Source organism: Astatotilapia calliptera, chromosome 14 (assembly GCF_964374335.1).
Source record: "Astatotilapia calliptera chromosome 14, fAstCal68.1, whole genome shotgun sequence".
NCBI classification, from domain to species: Eukaryota; Metazoa; Chordata; class Actinopteri; order Cichliformes; family Cichlidae; genus Astatotilapia; species Astatotilapia calliptera.
The window spans coordinates 17,683,953-17,705,922 of NC_137435.1; the positions used below are offsets into that span (position 1 = coordinate 17,683,953).

Below are 21,970 nucleotides of genomic sequence, written 5' to 3' on the forward strand. Positions count from 1 at the left end.
CCCAATGTCCAGACCTCAAGTCAACTGAAATGCTGCGACAGGAACACAAATAGCTGTGCATAAAAGAATGGCCGCAAACCTCAATCAACTTAGTCAATTTTATAGAGAAGAGTTCACCAAAATTCTTCCACAATAATGTCAGAGAATAATAAATGAATACAGAATGACTCCTTTAGATATCGCTGCTTTGGGTCTAGCAAAGTGTTTTGTTTTTTTAAAATAAAAGGATAAAGATAAAGCCAGGCTTTTTTCCTCTGAAGTACAGAAATGTTCTGGTTTCTAAACCTTACTTTATTTTTAAACCCTCAGATACATCATGTTTAGATGCTTGAAAAGCTCTGTTGGCAAAAAAAAGAAAGCATGTATCTATTTTTGAATGGAAGTCATAACTGGTGATGCTGAAGCTGCCCCATTAACTTCTTTTCAGATGGAAAAGAAAGAAAAACCCATGTTATTTTCACCACAATTTTAAAGCTTGCAGCATTTTGAAGAAGCGTTAGTAAACGAATCAGGTTTAAAGAAATTAATGTTGCAGTCAATCATCTTGTGGCATTAGCTCCAACATCTTAAAGATCCATTTTCTCCAGACTCAGCTTTTAATGAGCTAACTCAGGTTGTAGCCAGACTCATAGGAAAATCAATGCGACTCCATTGATTAGCTGTTATGACTCATAGCATTGTAATGCAGGCTTGGTCTTAATGGACTATACCAACAAGCTATACTTAGATCTTATTTTAAGCATTTGGAGTCTTTGGACATATATAACGGAGCACTCAATAGAATGAAGTTTTTAATTTCCTTTTACCCTAATGAGCTGATTAATAATTAATATTTCTACTGAAACGCAGCAGACGTTCTGCTAATTATGTTTTGTATTTCATAAGAAAGAAGCTCTCATAATGAAACTCTTTTTTTTTTTTTTACAGTGTACTGTCTTTGTGTTTTTGTTTTATTTTTTAAAAACTATTTCTGCTTATTAAAGAGTGGACCTTAAAGAAAAAAGATAATTGAAATATTTTAGAAAAGGAAGACAGCAAAGTTATTAATTGTACAATAAAGAGTTTGCGATTTACTTGTGCTGCATCACATCCACTGAAGCATATTAAATTGAATGACACTTAGGAGGGTTTGTCTCATCAGAGACTTGTTCATGTATATTTGTGTGAAGCCATTGTCCATATCTTAACTGTAACAACAAGGGTCCGAAAAATTGAAGCACAGCCAGAGATCATACAGGAAATCAGATAAAAGCCAAGCATCCAAACTTTTACATGCAAGCAAAAACATCTTACATGAGTATTAGTCAGAGGAGCAATTTACACAAGAGAAGAGGCAAAAATGCCCACAAAGGCTAGTTATACATAACAGTGTACAACACCGGCATCATTTTATACACAAGGAACAAGGAAAAGTTTGGAAGTTGAGTGGAAGAATCTGAAAACACAGCCCTGCCAGAAGCTGTCTGGGCATACCACTGAAGATGATCTTTAAGGGCTCATTCGAAGAACTTTTTGGTCACACATTGTATACACAGCAGACTGACACTGGTTAATAAGACACAATTAACAGAACAAAAGCAGTTAAAAGATCCTACATACATATGTTCCCAGTCACACAGGCCTAGAAACGGTGTGTTACCACAGTTGCAATGGAAAAATGTGAATTTCCTGACCTGTTGGCAAATGGTTGCTAATGGTTGTCACTAGATAAAATTAATCGCAAAGAGGTACAGGATACTGCAACAAAAAAGTCCTTGAAATTGTTTGGTTTCTAGTGGGTTGCCATAAAATCCCTGTAATTGCATGGAAGATACGTCAACTTCTCACTGAGCAGTAGTGAAACAATAGCATTTTTCTTTTTTTAAATGTTGAGGCGAGCAACCTCGTTTTACAGTTTAAACCACACGTTTCAGTTTCACTAATGTTCAGAGAGAAGCTGGCAAGAGCTTGCAGATAAGTTGGCCTCTTCCATGCAAACTATGTGCTGCTAACAACAAAAGCAATCACAAGAAGGATTTACTGCACTTCCTTCTTGGCAACCAGTTTAACAAGGTGACCAGCTGGTTGGGGACTACACAGTTAGAATCAGAATTACCCTACAACTTCTCTTTACCCTGTGTGACTGCGGCCTACGGTAAATGATTTACAAAAACAAAACATAACAGATGACTACATAGATGAGGAAGATGAAAGTCGTGCTGCGAAAAGTGAGAGGTGGAAAGAATTCTTCTTTGACACCAGGAGGCAGTTGTAGGGTTAGTCACATGTGAGTGTGCACAAGAGAGTTTCTCTGGCTTAATACAGTCACATAAATAATGTCCACTTGGCTGCCTGGGAGCTGGGTCTCTTGACACAGTAGATATATTCCAGACTCCTCAGACCAAAAAAGGTTGCCTTGCACCCTCCAGTGCTTTCAATCTTCCAAAGCCAGCACGATAGCTAACAGCTTCCATTTCCTAAAGTCACAGTTACTCTCTGTGGGTGCCAGTTTTCTGCAAATAAAGGCTAACAGATTAATCTTGTTGTCAGCATTAAAACACTGGGGTAGCACTACCCCAACCCACACATTCAAGCATCGACCATGTTGCGTAATTGCTTAGGAAGATTTGAGGATGACAGAAGGGCAAAATCCATGTTTAATAATCTTAAACACATGCTCTGTGGCTTTTGTCCAGTCTAAACAGTACAGCAGAGCAACGCAACAGAGCAGGTGATGTATAAGTTAACTGTAGCTGTATACTTTAGCAAAGCCCAGTAACGGTTTTTAGTGCACTAACACTATGTGCACTATGTTGTAGCCAATTAGGATGTGCATTGAGCTTAGAATTACCTATGCCTCATGAAACAGAAAGACCGAAAAGAGGAACTGTGAATTATTTAACTACAATTTATCTGTTTGTCTAATCTACTGATTAACTAATGTGACACAGATGTTACGAGACAGTGATGAGAAAAATAGCCCAAATCAGCAAGTCAACAACTGTGGATACATGGCGTAAGAGATGTATAAGTAAAAGAGGAAACAACAGCAAAGTCTAAGTGGCAGTGCGGTAATGGAGAAACATTAGAACTCAGTGAAAGTCTCAAGTGTCCAATTGTCATTCTGAAGGAAAAGGGACTTTCTCTAAATCACATCATGGCTAGACTGAAAGTTTCCCAAGTGTCACTACACGGCATGCTAAAATGTTTTGCAGAAACTGGATTAATTATGTCCAACCACAGTGACGCACAACAAAAATGACCATACCAAGATCAATACACAAAGCTTTGTTCACTGAGACACAGAAAAACAACTTGGTCACATACAGAGAACTTACGAAAGAAAACAATACGTGATGTCAATTAGCAAAAGTATTCACAAAAGAACACTCTATTAGCAGTGTCAGTGGATGAAAAGACAAAAAGTAGAAATTTGTGTAAAGGTAGAGTACATGGCAGAGGTCTAGGACTGGTGCCCATGAGCTTGTTGTATGTGTACCTAAGAAAACATCAAGCGTGTACGATCATGTGAAAAAGGGACAGGAAAAAGCACATGCAAATTTAAGAAATTTATTAAACTTCACTTCAAGTTGCTGCAAATGAGGTTCTGCAAGATATTGAATCATGGGATATACTTAGTTTTTCACAGGAGTCTTTTGCAGTAAGTATAAAAATAGTCATACAAAAAATGCAAATTTTTTAATGACTAACTATACTTACTAAAAAATACACACTTTTACCATATTTTCCGCACTGTAAGGCGCTCTTAAAATCCTTTAATTTTCTCAAAAATTGATACTGTGTCTTATAAACTGGAACACCTTATGTATGAATTCTGGTTGTGCTTATTGACCTCGAACCAATTTTATGTGGTACACGGGCTCAAAAATCTGTCAAAAAATGTTTTAGTACAACTTTGGTAAGCTATGAAGCCGCACCGCTTAATGGATTCTTGGAGCATTACGGCTGCAGTAGTCAGGAGCCTCGCGGAGTAACCTGGGTCCAAAACTCCGTCCTTTTCAGGTCCCAAAGTCAAACGAACAGTGCGGCATCACTGAGAGTTACAAACTGTCTAAATTCTTTCATCTTTAATAAAATGATTAGTGTAGCTGCTTTACCAGGTGTAACAATTACGTTTAACATCCAGGCCTTCATGAAAACAGATTTTTTTAAATTTAACGGAGTTAGAAGTTAGCAGGAAGTTAGCTCGCTAGTTTCCACCTAAACATGATATGCCTTGTTCTGACTGAGAGATTTCTGAAAAAATTAAAACGTACAGCTCTACTATCACTTCCAACATAAATGAATACAGAAAACTAAACAGCAGTGACTTTTTTAGGGTTACTGAAGTTGGGTTAACTGGTACATAATGATGTGCTACGTGATCAATAGCGACACAGCTATGTTAGCATAACATAAACAGTGAAACTGGAAGATGAACGCTAACTTTTTTCCACTCGATAAAAGTTAACGTGAGGGTTCCCGATGGTTATGGAAAAATGCAATCTCATGGGAGGATGCTGTAATCGGACCAAATTTCAGTCAGGAGAACAACTGAGATAATCCATCCACAGTACGAGGTTAGTCATTAATATACTGCAACAACATAGGAATAGAGCAGCTGCGAGAGAATTCAACATTAATGAATTAATGGTACGGAAGTGGAGGAAACAAGAAGAATAAGTTGAGTAAAGTTTGACTTATCTGACTGTTTTGTTTCGCTTAATGCGCCTTATAACTCGGTGCGCCTTAGGGTCTGAAAACTATGGTCAAATGTGTGTGTGTGTGTGTGTGTGTGTGTGTGTGTGTCTTCTTAAACACAAATTAATATTACTGTCAGTTCTAATGTATTGATTCTATGAACAAACAAACATCATCCAATGAGTCTTACCATAGTTCACTTCACCGCATTTCAGGCTGTTATTTTATAATGTACAACATGTTGAAGTACATAGTTGTGAGAAATGGCACAGAAATTGTCATTTTTTAAAAATTCAACAATAGCAAAACACAACAACCAAAACATGGAATTTTTGAAATTGGCTTAAATACATAAGACCTGGTTTTGCACCCATTACTCTGCTTGCACATGCATGGTTGTTCAGTAAATGAAATGAACATATAAAGCCACAGTTCAGTGTCTTTTTTTCTTCATTGACTTAGTCACAGATAAATAAAGTGGAAATGTTAGCAGCTTTTGCACACTCATAGCTTACCAGCATAATTTACAGTTTACAAGAGAATACTTGAAATGACTCATACTATTCACACTTTCACACTGGTACGTCATGAAGGTATCTTTATGGTTGGCAAGGGTATATTTTTTAATATTCTTTTGTTGTGGAACACTCATTAAAATAATAGATTTTTAGTGGGGAAACCCATGTCCACATCTGATGAAGTACTGTCTTATCATCTATATAACCAAAGTTTACATTGACAATGACATAAATACATTCAGGTAAGGAACATTGCTGCCATCAACACACAGAGTGGGGGTGGGATCTGCAAGTGTCTATTATGTGTAGCAATAGGGCATTTGGCGGAAAGAGATGAAATTCAGTTAAAAAAAATACAAACAAGCAAACAAACAAACAAAATCACTTTTAACAACAATAACTATTTTAAACCCTTTCAGAAAAAAGCATCAGGACAAAAATCCAATTGAGTAGGGGTGAATGCAGTCTCAAGGTTTACTTAGAGAGAAAAGCCAACCAAGCTGCCAAGCAACAGACAGCAAAGTAATTTGATTGTTAAAAGGTGACAGTTGGCATCAGCGAGCATTAGCTGGGGAGCGGTGGCTCATTAGTTTGCACTAAAGGTTCACTGGATATGTTTGAGCAAATGGTGTTTGCTATTTTTGAATGGGCTGATTAGATTTGTTGATGGACATTTTACCCTGCATTATTGCATTTGATGCACTCTATCTATCTATCTATCTATCTATCTATCTATCTATCTATCTATCTATCTATCTATCTATCTATCTATCTATCTATCTATCTATCTATCTATCTATCTATCTATCTATCTATCTATCTATTCATTCATTCATTCATTCATTCATTCATTCATTTATCTGTCCAAATAGAGAGCTCTAGGCAGTTCTACATAGACAGAAATTAGCATCAATGAAAATTTTAGCTTTCTAATTAACCGAATGAAAAAAATTAATTCTGCTTGCTTGCAATTTAGAGCACATTAGCATGTCCTCTGGTGAGTCTTCATACCCAGCCTATGAAAGCATTACTCATACTTGATGGCAAGTCAATGAGAACGGCATCAGCAGAGTAATGCTTTACAGTTATTGTTTTTGTCTGTGCTTTAATTATCTAATAATTAATTATTGTGCCAGTCTCTTTTGTCAGGTAGAGCCAGAGCACTTAACATTTAACTATGAGCTCTCACTCAAGTAAATCCTTTATTAATTTGGTATTGATAAGATGTAATTGAAGACGATTTCCAATACTGCTGCAAGGTGTCATATACAGTAAGATGCATTTTTATCATTATTGCATATACTGTGGTTTTGACCTGCAGAAAATGAAGAGACTGCATACAGCATGTATGCAAAAACACAAATATATATTTATTTACACATACAACACACTTAGACTGTACCACCTAATTACGTTTAATAAACCTAAAAATAGCCAGCAATTTGTTATCCAATAATATATGTAAATAATTGAATGACATTCAGTTCTGTGGACAACATAAAACCATCATTAGTATTTTCCTGATCCACGTCTGGTTTGAGGAGTTCACTGTACGGTCAGCTCCCTGAAGTCAAGTGTTTAATGTTTAAGCAAACCGGTCCATGTAACCAGAGTTAACACCCATGATCTCAAGCTCAAGCATAAGTCTGCTACAGCTGAATACTGTTTATACCCCCGCTGGCCTTTTCAAAGCTGCAGCGTCTGCGTAGCCTCTGCAGCACTGCCATCTAAGCACAACACAGGGATCCCAGTGGACTCTTCACTGGTCTTCTTTTTCTTTACCATCATTGGATTTCTTTGTAAGCAGTGTTTTTTTTAGTTGTTTTTTTTTAGCTACTACCTTTGGAGATGCTACAAGAAAGGACTAAATGCCATGACGTCACAACATGCTGGTAAAGCATGAAGAAAATGGTTTAAATAAATTTTGAACAGCCTCATTGTATTCTCCTGGATGTCTCAGACATTAACGCTCATGCTGGGGTGCAGGTGCTAGCTTGCGGATAAGAATGGGCTCTGCATATCAAGAGCTGCTACAGTCGCATTGTGGGTTCAACTGGATCTCTCCACCATCCTTCTCTGGTGGTTATGGCAAGGACAGAGATAACCTTTGAGGTGCATTCGCACCTTGCTGTGCAGTGAGGCATAAATGAAAGGGTTGTAACATGCAGAACTCATAGCCACTAAGTGGCAACATACTTGTAAGACATTTATGTAGCGCTTGCCCATAATATGGAAGTCCGGGTCCAAGTCCAGCAACAGGTTCAGCACCTACAAAACACAATGGAAAAAGTTGTTATTGCATCGAATCAGCACTGACTTCTTAAACTATTAGGAACATTTTTGAAAAAGTCTGACCAAGCTGCTCCTCTCTTTCTGCCTAGAAAATCACAAATTAGAAGGCAGCTTGAACTGTGGTAATGGATTTCAGAAATGTGAAATTTGCCAGCATAATTAGATTTGGTTGAACGCTAATACTAAATCATTCCACGTCACAAGTTAAGTTTCGGTGTTTAGCAGCAGGATTTGCAACATGCCAACTGCAATTTATAAAACCAGATCATTTCACTTTTGACTCATTTGGACACGTTTCACTAGCCATGACAAATACCCTTCTCCTAAGTCATGAAGGAGCCTTGCAGAAGCCACGAATTTATCAATTTGCATGCAACATTGACTTTAGAAATGCGACTCTACCAACACTTACGATCTGCATTTAAGCAGTGCACGCAAAGTGCTTTTAGTGAAACAAGGCTCTGAGTGTTTGCAGCCATATTGCAGTGTCAACTTTTCCTTCCATTTCAATAATGTGACAATGAAATCCTAATCTGTTAGCCTTTTACATGGCTCATTGTGGACATAATATTGGCTTTGTGGACACAAATATCTGATGTTGGGTTTCCATAGTTAATGATGCATAAAATTGAATCATCCTAATAGTAGTTAAACCTGCAGTTTTGCATCATTTTGCTGCTATTGAGGTTATGAGTTTCGAACAGATACATATAGAAAAATGTTACTTTCTTTGTCTAATGCCTATAGATAAGGATTAATGGAGTAATGGTTAGAATTCATCAATGTCTTGAATCACCTGGAGAGGCAGCCAACACAGGGCAAAGGCCAGCACTGAGGCCACCAGCAGAGAGAACGTCTTCTTCCTCCTTTGGCTCCAGCGCTGCTGACTGTTTGATGGCTCCCCAGGCACTGAATAGCGCTTCAAACTGATAGTAATGGCACAGTAGGATACGCTAACTGACAGCAGTGGGATCATATACGAGGTTATTAAAATGAAGCAAGAGTAGAGAAGCCGCAGATTGCCACTATTTGGCCAGAATTCTTCACACACTACCAGGTCAATGCCCGTGGGCCGCAGGTCCAGGTAGTCTGTGTAGTACGATGGAGGTGCGGCCAGGGCCAAAGATAAAAGCCAGACACCCAAAGTCACTGCACCGCAACCCCACACAGAAATCCTCCTCCGTACTGGATGAGCTGAGACAAGGAAAAAATACAGATATAGTATATATTAGGTAAAAACAATAAGGATGTTATTTCATACCGAAATTAAAGTGGCCATGTATAGAAGTGTGTAAAAATTAGAGAAGTCTCTAATTATTTTAGCTTGGTCATCTCAGTATCAGGAGACTAAATCTGTGTGTGGTCAATTTGCATTTCGCATTACAGAAAACACATTTTGGAATATAGTAAGGTTAACTTTTGAACGTACAGTAAATTACTGCTAATCAGTAATGGTAATGTCAAGTCCCTTACCTACAACAATATAGCGGTCCACAGCAATAGCAGTAAGTGAAAGCACTGATGCAAAGACTGTGGCACACTGCAGCAAGGGAACCAAATGGCAGAAAGGTCTTCCAAAAGCCCAGCCATGGCTGTCGAAGGCGTAAGACACTGTCAGCGGAACACAAGTCAAACACATCAACAGGTCACCTGCTGCTAAGTTACCGATGAAAAAGTTGGTGGCATTGTGGAGTTTCTTGTCAGCCAGGATGCAAGCCAAAAGGAAGGAGTTTCCAACAACAGCTACTACCACTACAAGGCAGTACAGAGGCAGGAAGAGAGGCTTGTATCGCTGAAGGAGCTCTATGCCTATGAACATGTCCAAGGGGTCGCTGTGGTTGAGTCCTTGGTCTTTGTTTCCTTCTATTCTTGCTCGTGATGTTTCATGACTTGTGTTGCCAGTCATACTGAAATCCTTGTCCATGAAGACATCCATGTCTCTGCACGCCAGCCTTAAAAAAGACACCATCAACAGTTATCCAATAAATACTGCATGGAAAATCAGCCATTGATTTTTGTAGTCTTCAGGGATCCAGTAGACTGACAACATAATAACGCTGAAGTGACAGAATTCAATTATAGTGGGTAAAAATTCATTAACCTAAATAACTTTATGTTTGCAGCAAATTTATAGGAACAATTTCTCCAGTGGTGAAGTATGTGTAATATAAATAGTGTTCATAGAGAGTTTTTTCAATGCAGGTTTTCAAGGTTGCTAGCTGCATATGTAAAATGCAACTTCCCATTCTGATAATGGCACATTAACTCAATTATGTTTGGAAAGTTGACTAAAACCATAACAAACGTTGGTTCCTTTATAACTTTACAGTACAACCACAGCTCTGTTGTATCACTCTCTTCCTTGAAAGTATATTGAGGCTGAAAAAAGGCACCAGGACTCCTTTACATTTGTGAAGATGTTTCACTTCTCATCCAAGAGGTTTGTTCAGTTCTAAAAACAAATCGTGGAGAATCCCACGTAACCCTGAACACAGAATGTAGATATCTGTACTCTGCATGTTAGTAAGCTAGATGACCTTGTTGCATACTGAGTCTTTAATGTGAATGAGCTATGTCTTGTGGCTTTTCAGCTTCTCATTTCACCACATTGACTAATATGTTGTTTTGATCCAAAAGTCACCTGTTAGTGATGGATCTTGATCTAATGTGTACTCCTGTATATTATCTCTTAGTTCTAAGTGCCACGAAGGTGCTTATCTGTGACAGCAGTTAAAAATGGTGGATCTGATTCACCTTAGCAAATATGTCATCAGACTCATAGTTCATGATCTTCATGCCAGTGCAGAGGTTTGATTTATTTTGTGCATGAATCAGGATACTAAAAACTCACCTGCATAATTCTTCTGAAACTGTTATAGGAAGAAATGAATAATGTCTAAGTTACTTTCTTGTGTATGAGGTTTGAGAATAAATGGCTTCTTTTGAGAAATGATTTAAAAGATTTACTGAGTTATCCAGTGATCCACTTTTTTTTCCATCACCTTGGATTTTTTTTCAATGTAATGTATCATGCACTAGAATATTATACGCCTTCCTTTCCCTTAGAATAACTGACAACTCCCAGTTCTAGGCACCGCTAGCCCAAATGCAGTCATTAGAAGCGGATTATCCACAGACCAAAAAGATCATAAAGAAGAAATGACTATGTACACCTCTAAAACTTTATTTTGCATGAATTTTATGTCTTAGATAAATCATTAATCTGTGATTGTTATGGATAGATGAGTGGTAATATGGGGGTGTTTTTAATCTAATAACAATTTACTACACAACAGGGTGCACGGACATGCCCAGACATCTCGGGACTGGTTTCAGGAATATGTCACTCAAGGTATGATCATCATTCAGGGTAATAATAACATATATAATACTGGGTATTACAACTGTGCTTAACGGTCTTTTCACCTTGGGATTCTGTGTATGTGTGTATGCATTCATGACAAATCTTAACATCCTAGGACCAGGTGTCCACATATGTGGACATCACATTTTGGGATGTCTAGACCAAAATAATAAATTCTGCTCTACAAGGGAGGGATATCCACTTACAAGGACATCATGCTGCCACCGTTCTATCGAAATTTTAAACATATGTCCTCATATGTGGATCAAATTTTTCTCAGAAACAAAAAACAGGTAAAAAAAACCAAATCTGGAAATTTTTTGTTTTTACATTCATCAGGTCCCAACATGCCCAAATATCAAAGAGAAATTAAAAATGCATGCCATGGAAGAGTTCGGGTCTTAGGAGGTTAATCGTGGAGATAATTACTGGAGTGAATGCTAGCAAGTGTTTTTTTTTTTTTTTTATGTCTGACAGTTTACTCAACACAGTAGTGTCACATTGTTGCTAACTAATTTTAGACCCGACCTTGCCTTGGGGCTTGCATTTTCCTAAGAATGAGGAAGTACATGAATGGACAGTACTGTGCAAAAGTCTTCCCTTATTTCTTTATATTTTGCTTCCAAGCAACCTGAAACTCTTGTATTTTTTAAAAAATGGTCTTGATCAGTTGTTTTCCAAGATTTCTGAAGGTCTTTCAGCAATTTGTTTTTTTCTGTTTTTGTTTTTTTTGTTTTTACATTGGCTATTTTTTTCTCAGTCCAGTTCTTATACCTGTTCATTTATAGAGGAATGTTTTTTTGTGTGTGTTAAGCCACTTAACACTGATCTTTGAATGATTCAAACATTACATAAAAAAGGCCTAACCAAACAAGGGAACTAGTGTTGTCTCTACACATAATGAAAACTTATCAATCAATCAATCAATCAATCAATCAATCAATCAATCAATCAATCAGTCTTTATTTATAAAGCACTTTTCATACAAAAAAATGTAGCACAAAGTGCTTTACATAGTTAAAAGCAGCCAACCCCACCCTCCAACTCACTCCCCACACTCTCATTAACATAAATGATGTGAATACACACATATACCCCCCCCCCCCCCCCACACACACACACACACACGCGCACACTTAAAGAGTAAAAATTGGGCTGGGTTCGCATGAGCCAATTTTTAATTATATCTTTACGCCCTTTGTTACTGCTAAAACACAATTTGTTTCAGTTTCTTTTTGTTTCTTTGATTTTATAAATAAAAACACAGTTTGACATGTGTAAAAGAATATTATTGCACAAACAAGGAGACTGCCAAAGAGCAAATGAACAGTAAATTAAATTTATTTCATGAAGAAACTGGAAAAATCCATCAAAGAATCTAACACAGGACTTGAGACATGCATCTAGCCTTTTAATTGAGCCATCTACTGTTCACCAAAGCCTCATCAGAAATGGTCTCAGAGCACCTGTGGCTTTTAAGAAGCCATTCTTGAAGAAGGGAAACAGGGAGAAAAGGCTGAAGTATACGAAATTTAAAAAGAATTAGAGTGAAAGTCAGTGGTAACAGGTCTTATAGGTTGAATACAAATTTAAAATTATTGGTTCAGATTGTTTTTGGTATGCAGGAAGGAGGTCAGGGGAGGTCAACAGTGAGTGTCTACAGCCATCTGTAAAGCATGATACCCGATCAGAGGCCTCCTCCTTTATAATAATAGCTCTTTCTTTGTACAGCGAGGAAGAGAGCAAATATTGCCAGAGACCTACAAAATGACCTCCAGTAGGCTGCTCTTGTGGATGCTTCTTACCAAAATTAGACTCCGTTAGGGTGGCATGAAGGCCCATCATCCTTTAGTGTGATAGTCCAGCACCATACAGTCTGAATGGCAGAGCCATTTGCCAGAGAACACCAGAACTGGCACCTCTGATGCCCCACAGATGGGAGCAGGTCCACACTGAACACAGCTATAAAAGAATCTGGAGACACCGTGGTAAACCTTACACCACATGTGTGGCAACTGTAAAGTGTGCTTTCTTTTACGCCCAAATATCTGCCAATGTACTTTTTCGTATAAAGCTTTATTTGTTTATTTATTATTCTGTTTACACATTATTTTAGTTGCCGTGAGGGGCCAAAATAAGCTGTCAACGACACATTACTGCCAATTCTGCAGAAGAAGCGAGTGAAGTAGACAGAGCAAGGTGTGGGAGTTAAAGAGAGTCTGTGCAGCTTTACCGACAGCGCAGATGGCAACAACTGACTAATGTGTGCATGGACCAAGTAAGTAGTGTAACGACTTAGTTCAAAGCCAGGACCTCCACTCCATCACGGCAAGCTTGTCAAATGATGATGTCAGGGCTGAGATGAGGGTGGAGCTGCAGAATGAGAGCAGTAGTGCTGGATTACTGTTGCTTTGTACAATGAAAGTGAGAGGGCTCTAAAGATTAAAGCCACATACAAAGAACTACGTACAGAGCAAGTTTGAAAATATGGCACAGAGTAAAAAGAAAATAATTTTCTAATGAAACCTGTTTAGATAACTAACTAAATAAAACTGGGTATTTACAAAAAAGAGGAAGGTAATATTGCAGTCAGGGAGTTTACAGATCACTGTTGCAAATATCCAGTGTGAGAGAAAATCCAAAGAAAACTAAGGTGCCTTTAAGGAGGTCTGTCAGCAGGAACAAATTGATCATATTTGGTGGTGATGTACACTAGGTAAAAAGGTGCAGAGAAGGATACAGAACCTGCCGGGTAGCTGAAAGACTTTATGAATAAGGGACATGTCATGACCTCAAAAAAAAAAGCAAAAAAGTCCCAAAATGACCCAAAACCAAAGCTTAGCTCCCCCAGCACTCATGTAAGTCCCCACAAAGTGAGAGAAGGAGTATTAAAAAATCCCCAGTCACAAAACAAAGGGAACGACTGTCTAAATCATACAAGCCTTACACGAAACACAAATGGTAGAGCTGAAAATGCCTTGTTTGTAAAGAAGAGTTGCTGGATATGAAAGCTGCCAGTGGGTGAGAAATCCCCTTATCAGTGTGTATCAAGACTAACCTTAAACTTTATGATCCAAAGGCTAAAATAATAGGGCTGATGAGATTCCAGTTCCAGTAATAGTGAGTATGTACATAGTACAAAGACCACTATTAGTGTCTATGAGGAGATATTGAATGAAACAGAAAAATGACTCGTGATTTTGAAGGCTTAGCCAAAGAACTAGTGGACAATGCTACGGCTAATTCTCCCATTTGTAACATTGAATGACCAAAATTTACAAAATCAATTATATTTTTATTCAGTGTGAAAAGAAAAACAGACTAAGACTATGAATTTGGCGGCAGCGCAATTACAGAGGTCAAGAAAGGAGGCTATTTTCCCTTGAACTTGTATAGGACCAGCAGCCTTTTTTCCATTACAGCTATTGCCATCTGGTATTTCTAGCACTCACATGGGCCGTTACAGACAGTTTAGAGGCAGTGATAATAACTCTGTCACTTATGTGTTGAGCACAGCTAAACTGAAGTCACAGGGCATCACTGGTTGACCGAGCTGTGTGATTTTAACAGAACTCTGACATTCTGTACAGATGCAGACTTCCTGTCCTGTAAATCTGTGAGTATGGGCTGTCCATGTAAAGAACAGTGCTCCCCTGAAGTATTAGGTTCCATACTTAGTGCAGTTTAGACTCAAAAGCACTTGGACTTGATCTCAGCTATTACAGCTATTAGCCTACACATTCAAGAGATAACTGCACAAAGCGAGCCAGATATAAAAATAACACAGACTGAGTTCTTGCAAGTGCAGTTTCAGGACCCTGCCATATCCCATGTCCCCCACCTGAAGATGTCTGGGTGGAAACCATACAAGGATTTATAATTGATATGTTCTCCCTTTTTTCTTTATCCTTTGGCTTTCCTGCTAAAAAAAAGACTAGATGGTGAAGAATTTGAGAACCAGCTATTCGGGCAGGTGCAGAAAGATTAAAGCATTGCAAATTAACAAACAACTTCTTTTCACTCAGAGTGGAACGCAACAGAAAGATTTAATTGGATCTTGCTATCAATGCCCTGGACTTTTTATAAGGAAAAAAGGGAAATTGCAGTGGCTATGTAAACAAAGTCGTACACACCCATAACTGCACAACCAGTGAAGCGCCTGAGTACTCTCCCTTTTATTTGCTTTATGATACAAATCACCATCTGCCAGTTGATCTTATTTTTTGCGATTAATGATGCGGAAGAGTGTAACTCTCAACTGCAATATCCTCTAAAGTGGCAACAACAAATGAAAGCAGATTATGACATTGCATCCAAAAATATCCAAAGGTCTACAGCAAGAGTAAAACTTACATACTGTGATCAAAGGAGCTAGAGTACAGTTCTTTCACCTTTTGACATAGTCCTCATGTCAGAGCATTGTGGGTTTGGCAAAAGGCACTTGTACTGGGGAGATCTAATGCATATTGTGATCTTGCGAATGGGAGAAAATGTGCAGTAAAGGCTTAACATAGCAGAGAGAGAATCTGAGGCCTCCATTGCAACATGAGCTTTTGAGGAACAATTACAGAGTACTATGTACTATGTTGATCAAAAGAAAGCACATTATGCCAAATTAAATTAAATACCAGAGGACCCAGCGAGCTCAGATGAAACGAAACATTACTAAGCAGAGGATCAGAGGTTTGGTGTTAGCTTTTTTGGGCTGATTTTGAATCTTGCTCTCAAAAGGTTGATGATTTTGTATTTCCAGTGACATCTTATTGCTCTCAATAAATTACATTGTCTTTTATCAGTAAAGATTTTCAACTTGACTATTTCTTTCTTTAAAATGTGACATATGAGTCAATTGTTCCCTTAAGTTTTTTTTTAAGCAGATCATGACTTGTAATAGACTGGTCTTCATCTACTAACAAAAACAACATGCCCAGTTCCAACTTAATTGTTTGCTGTGGATACTGAGTGCAAAGTGTTCCAGGAGACAATGCACACCAGTCAGGACAGAGCTTTCACAGAGGAACAAAAACAAAGCCTCAGCCTCCTTCTGTGTACAGGGAAACACATTACCATTCAGAACACTAACCCAAATATTTATGTGTCATACATTTTATTTGTTTTCCAGGAAGGTGCCTGGATAAACTTAAGGTTTTCCCTGAACAAGACGGAAGTTTAAACATCTGGTAGCTGAATTCTACTCAGTAATCTATGAATAATGCATTTTTCAGTTTTTTATTCTTACTGTAGTCTGCAGCAACTGCATTTAAACAGTATATATGGGGGTAAAACATTTAGCATTTAGCATACTTTTATCTATTGCTCCTTTCCTAACTCTGTGTTCACACATAACGTAATGCAAATTTGTGAGGCATGTTATGGACTTGCACTTAAAGAACACTTAAGACTTGCTGACCACTCACAGCGAGATGAGTGAGTGAGAAAGTGAATGGAGCAATGCAATCAGGAGCAACTTAAAAATAGAATTCACTTCATCCACCGAAAGACATTCATCTCAAGTTCAGTGGCAGCCCATCCAATAGTTTTGGAGAGACTTCCTAAACATGATGGTGACACAAAAGGAAAATTTAAAATTGGAGTACAAAATTCATGGCAATCCAGACTAGTAGCACTGACATCCCCAGAAGCAAACATATCAAATGCTAGTTTTTGCAGTGCAGTTTGTGCAGCTGAATGGGTTGATGCTTTCCAGTCAGTAGGTGTCAGACCAATTCAATATGAGCAGAAGATTATAGGCTGACATGTGTGACCTTTCCAGAGCATGTATTACTTGTACCAGCTTTAAAAATTTTTGCAAAAATTCTTATTTCTGCAGTGCACACACATCAATAAGTAAAAGATTCACCATCACAGCCAAAAGAAATCACAATTTATGAGTCACTTTTAGCCACTGATATTAAATCCTGTCTGACAATTTTTCAAAGGGTCATGATCCCAGTCAGGCTGAAATTAAGCCCATGGCGAAGCTGCTGTAGAATGCTAAGATCCTCAAGATGGAATCTGCCTCTCAGGCTTTTGTATAAAGAATAAAGAACACAATAAAATATCAGTATTTTAATTAAGGCCGAGCTCTGAAAGGTTGGAGCATATCTGAGCTATCTGTCCCTTCGCACAGAGAACAAATGTTTCAGACTGTTGATACAATCGTTAGTAGAAAGATCCACTCTAGTGAATCAGTCAGCTCACTCAGCATGTTTGACAATTTTCCATGTTAAATTCAGAACCTGTTAGTACCATCACTTGCTTAGCAGCATTCGCCACTTTGGAGCTTGCTAGACTCGCTGGCAGACCGCTCTGTGTTACATTTACAAATTTGTTCTGCACGTGCCAATAATCAAGAGCAGGAATATGTTTTCTCATCCCATCTGGCCTCACTCTATCTACCTTATCTGACAGCTTGAAAGAAATCTACCCTTGCCTAGTAACACTGTTGCCATGGCCTTTGTGGAAGCCATCCAGACCCTGCAGCTAATTTGTGAAGCGTGATGGGAATTGAGAACCCTCAAAATGCAAAACAGGAAGAGCAACTCCTTTAGACTCTCTCGCACCCCAGTTTGTCTGCTGTCTTGTCCTTATTTTTCTTTACGTTGACCTTTTTGTGGCCTCTCTGACTCTACTGACATTTCCTAACCCAAAACTGATAAAACTCTTGTATTTCTGTCATTCTGAGGCTGCTGAGGCATCCTGAGAGAAAAAGAGGCAGAGGTTGGACAAATATGAGACACAAATGTGGTCAAGGTTCAGTCTATGAAATTCTGATGAGGTAGCTTAATGGTGTCCCTCATTATTTGAATTAAGAATGTAGGCTTGCTCCTGGACGACATTATTGCCTGTTGATGATTCCAGTGCAGACCCCTCAGCGACTGCTGGCCTAACAACTTTGGATGGCATATTTTTGTCTCTACACACAAGACGCTCTGTGTGAACTGGTGCTGTTGCGAAAGTCTAAGCTAGATCCTATCTTAAAACATCCTCAAGACAGTAACAGTGGAATTATAAACAGCAGCATTACTGTCTTTCTTAGTCTGCAGGGCTAATGATTGACTCCTAAATGTTTATGACCTTCTGACCCTTTAATTAAGAGAGGTCAGAGCCTGCCTAATAGTATTGGCTCTGTCTAGGAACAACTTAAGACTTGTCCAGACACACACATATAAACATTCAGTGATTGCAAGGGGCAGAAAAATTTACACTTACCTATGGGTATGATGAATTAAAACTAAAAGACGTAACCATTTCTTTCCAGTTAAGAAGATCTTTTTAGAAGAAAGCATTTAGAGCATGTTATAGCCAACAAAACAGATTCTCCCTATCTGGCTATTCTATTGCCACATCCATGCAAGGACTTTCAGCAGTTTAATTTCCCAATTTTGTGGTCTTGTTTGCGATCACGTAGTAGTGTTCAACTCAGCATTTTTTATTTTTCCAAAATCCACACATTGTGAAATTCTTTATCCAGGCTCATATTGGCTGTTTCCACATTCACGCAAGAAGAATTTTAGTTCTTGATTTTGTGGTCTTGTTTGCGATCGTGTGTGTGCGCACATGCGTGTGTTTTAACCTAAAAATCTAATACTGTTCAGTATTTGGCTAGGTAATTGTGGCAGTGTGCACCAACCACTCTGCATCTCTATTCAATTAGACATGCACAGAGATGCAAAGTGCTGCAGATGCCATGGAGTACCAGATTTTTTTCCCCACAGATTGTGAATTTATGTGCCTACGCTCATGTTTAGAGAACGCCAGTGCTGATGATGGTTTTTTTTTCATCTAATTTTTTATTATTTCATTCGTTTTTTTGTTGCAAAAAATTAATTCCTCTGTTTTGCTCTGGATACATACGAGCATTATGCAAACTTGAATGAATACAAATTCAGTAGTGTGAGCTGGATTCCCAAAACAAGCAACACAAAAATGAAGTCACATCACTGAAAAATTCAGTACAGTACATTTTTTACCTCTTCACCCACGACGATGACACTTGCTGCACAGCAATCAGCATGTATTGGAAGATGTCGATGTTTGGTAAGTGGGTGCATCTCTAATTTAATACCTTCAGTTTTTTACTTTGATTGACCATAAATGACATATCTTGTATTCTATTGTTAAAGATATACACATACCTATTTTTTGTGTGTTTTATCCAGAAAGTTTGTAATTGTATTTCTGCAAGTTATCATCATCGTAAATTTGTCATGCCCAAGAGAAATGAGTTTGATTCCGTAGCAGTTCAAAATTATAGTTGGCTCTAAATCTTTATTGGTGTTTTGCACGAGTACATTCAATATGAGACCCTGGACTGTGTGTTTTTGTGTTATGTGGATAATTTCTATCTTTGTTTTGTAAAAATCCCTTGATGTAAAATCAATAAGTAATAATAACCTCATAAGTAAATTCATAGAAATGTCATCAAAACTCCTGTATTTTATAAAATGGAAACATTTCTAGTTTGCACCTGAACACCCTTAAATGATTACTAAATAGAGCACAGACACGTTGTTCTAACATGTGTATGCAGTCAGAAGTATGAAATACACCAAGTACCCCACAGCCTGCAGAAATAGTGCGCGTGATGAAAAATATACCAGATTATACAATAATGATTCAGATTTGATGGCTGGCTTTCAGGACTAATAAGCACTGATGCGCCTTGTCACAGATGCCTTCCCTCTATGCTTTTTAATTTGCCTCATTCTCCCCTATAAACACTGTTTGCCAGACTTCGTTCAAACCTGACCAATGGTCTTAATTGCCGATCATCCTAAAGGAACCCACTTTAATGACAGCGTTATTAAGTGAATACGTTAGTACAGCATTTGAGCCCCTTTTCACAGAGAGTTCCTATGACTTTGTCCAGTATGTTCCCTCTGTGATGACTGATTCATGAAGATATTTATAAAATATATATGCTAATAAAATCTAAAAAAAAATTAAATGACAGCAAACAACTATTAGAATTAGAAGTTCTGATTTTTAGCAAATAAGACTAAGACACATTATATTTATACGCACTCCTTAATTAAAAACAATCAAAAATAAATATAATAAAAAATAAACATTTCTATAAACATTAGTAAAAAAAAAAAACACTATATGTTTTTGTCTGTTTCTTTACTTGTGTGAATCTGTATTTGTAAATGTCAGTGCATGCAACAAGAGAGAGGATAGAGATAAAACATCTTACCTGTGCAAATTGGAGGCACTTAGAAAATCCCTGTGTGGTATCTCTTCACTTGAGCAAATTAGGTTATTTTCTAGCTATCACCGTTACCCTTTTCCCCCCCCTGCTTCACGCCTTTTCTTTCTTGCCACAGCTCTTAAATCTCTAGTAACAAATGTCGTATTGCAACCTACACAGAAGCCCACACTGGTATGAAGAGTCAGGCAGAGAGATGGTGTTTCTCACTCAGTCTGAGTGAGAGTGACAGAAAGAGGGAGAGAGTAAAAGGGACCTACATAACCTATCTCCCTCAAATCCTTAGAAGAAGAAGTGCCCCCTCCCATGTATTTTCCTTTATTGTGTCTGGCTCCACACTCACTTCGCATGTGCACACTTTGCACGCACAAATGTATCCCTTGCAACATGCTGTGAAGACGTGTGTAGCAAGTTTTTATTTAGCCTCAGGGGTGAGGACAGCCTATTCTTTCTGCTTTATGTGCTCTATAAAAGCCTTGATTGCTGACAGAAACTCCGACACCTAAAAGGGAACAAGAAAGAAAATTAGCACCAGTGTAAAAAAAAAAAAAAAAAGGGGGGGGGGGGGGGCGCGATATTTACTGTTTGGTCTTCAGGGAAATGAAGAAGACTCGGTGTCCAGCTGCAATTCTATATATTCAGTATAACCAGATAAGCAACTGAGTTTGATGTAAGCTCACATATACTTGCTGCTTCTGCACAGTTTGCCAAACAATCATAAATTCATCCGTCTATTGTTTTTTATGCCAAATTGACCCTAAACAAAATTAAAAGATTAAAAGTATTAATACTTCTAAAGTCATGTGCTGTCACTCAATTACCAATTCATCTTGCTTTTGCCTTTTGTGATGCAATGTCACCTCAGAGAACTACCTGCTGACACATCAACATAAAAAACATCAAGTAATCATTTGCTGCCTTTTCTCTTCCTTCATTTCCTGCTCTCTCTCACTCTTAAACACGCTCACTCTATATTTCTCTTTTAAAAGCAGCTCTTTATCGCTATTGTTGGGTGTGTGATGAGTATCTAACATTGAGTACTGACCATTTCTCACTACATCAATTGAGGGCATCAATTCAATACCAGATGGGGCACTCAGTAGAACAAACTATTCTGACAAACCTATTGAGAGGTCTCACTATAAAAGATAAAAAAAAATAGCAGAGTAAAAGGAGACATATAAGGGAAAGCCGTAGATATGGATTGCTATATTTCAGAGGGACTTTATGCAACAGGTCTTTTTGAAGGTGTTGGTAAGAAACAATCCCTGCTTGTTTGGTCTGAGCCACAGCTCTGAAAGCTTGCAAAGAAACAGAAAGGGGAAAAATAAACATAGAGCATCACAAAAAGATAAATGCAAGTTTGGCTGATAAAATGCCAAACATTTAGTTCTTAAAAAGTTTGACAGTTTTGGTTTGCCAGCTCCTAAACGTAACATCTTTCATATGTGGTCATGCATGGCTTTATAATATACTGCTCTGGTTCCTTAGACTAAGTAATTATAGATGCTTCTGTTCTCCACTGATATATGAATAAGCTTTCAGCATTCAGGCTCTGAGGACATAAGCACACATTTATTTAACCTTGTTATCGGTGTGTCCCAGCCGTCTGTGTAATTGAAAGATTGCCTGTGTGTGAAATTACTTTGTTGTAGAGCCATATTGATGTGTCAAGGATTGTATACACATGTAAAATTCATTGTGTGTATACAGTAAACTTTGCTAGCCTATATAACAAGTTTAGCTTTAGGACATGTGGATTTGTCTAATTATAATAATGTTTTCTGCTTCTCAGCTCTGTGAAAAAAGATAGACAATGTTGTTAATTTTAAATGTTGTTAATTGATTTGTTCAAAGTAATTCAGTCACTTTGCCGTAAATGAAGTAGATGGAGATGGTTGAGCA

At 38.0% G+C, this 21,970-nt stretch overlaps 1 protein-coding gene across 1 annotated transcript; it reads right to left on the reverse strand.

Annotated features, from left to right (window-relative positions):
• Positions 1 to 1,124: 1,124 nt before the first annotated feature.
• LOC113036346 (prolactin-releasing peptide receptor) lies at positions 1,125 to 21,683 on the reverse strand. Its single transcript, XM_026192643.2, has 4 exons — positions 20,054 to 21,683; positions 8,964 to 9,442; positions 8,287 to 8,684; positions 1,125 to 7,466 (listed from the first exon to the last, which is right to left on the reverse strand). Exons 2-4 carry the CDS (start codon positions 9,424 to 9,426, stop codon positions 7,248 to 7,250), a joined length of 1,080 nt encoding a protein of 359 aa, XP_026048428.1. The 5' UTR covers positions 9,427 to 9,442; positions 20,054 to 21,683; the 3' UTR covers positions 1,125 to 7,247.
• Between the last annotated feature and the right edge of the window lie 287 nt (positions 21,684 to 21,970).

Coding starts and splice junctions, on each gene's coding strand:
- LOC113036346 (XM_026192643.2), bottom strand. CDS start 9,426: ATGGATGTCTTCATGGACAAGGATTTCAGTATGACTGGCAACACAAGT. Junction 8,685..8,963: donor GGACCGCTATATTGTTGTAG/GTAAGGGACTTG, acceptor TCCTTGTCTCAG/CTCATCCAGTACGGAGGAGG. Junction 7,467..8,286: donor TGTGTTGGCTGCCTCTCCAG/GTGATTCAAGAC, acceptor TGTGTTTTGTAG/GTGCTGAACCTGTTGCTGGA.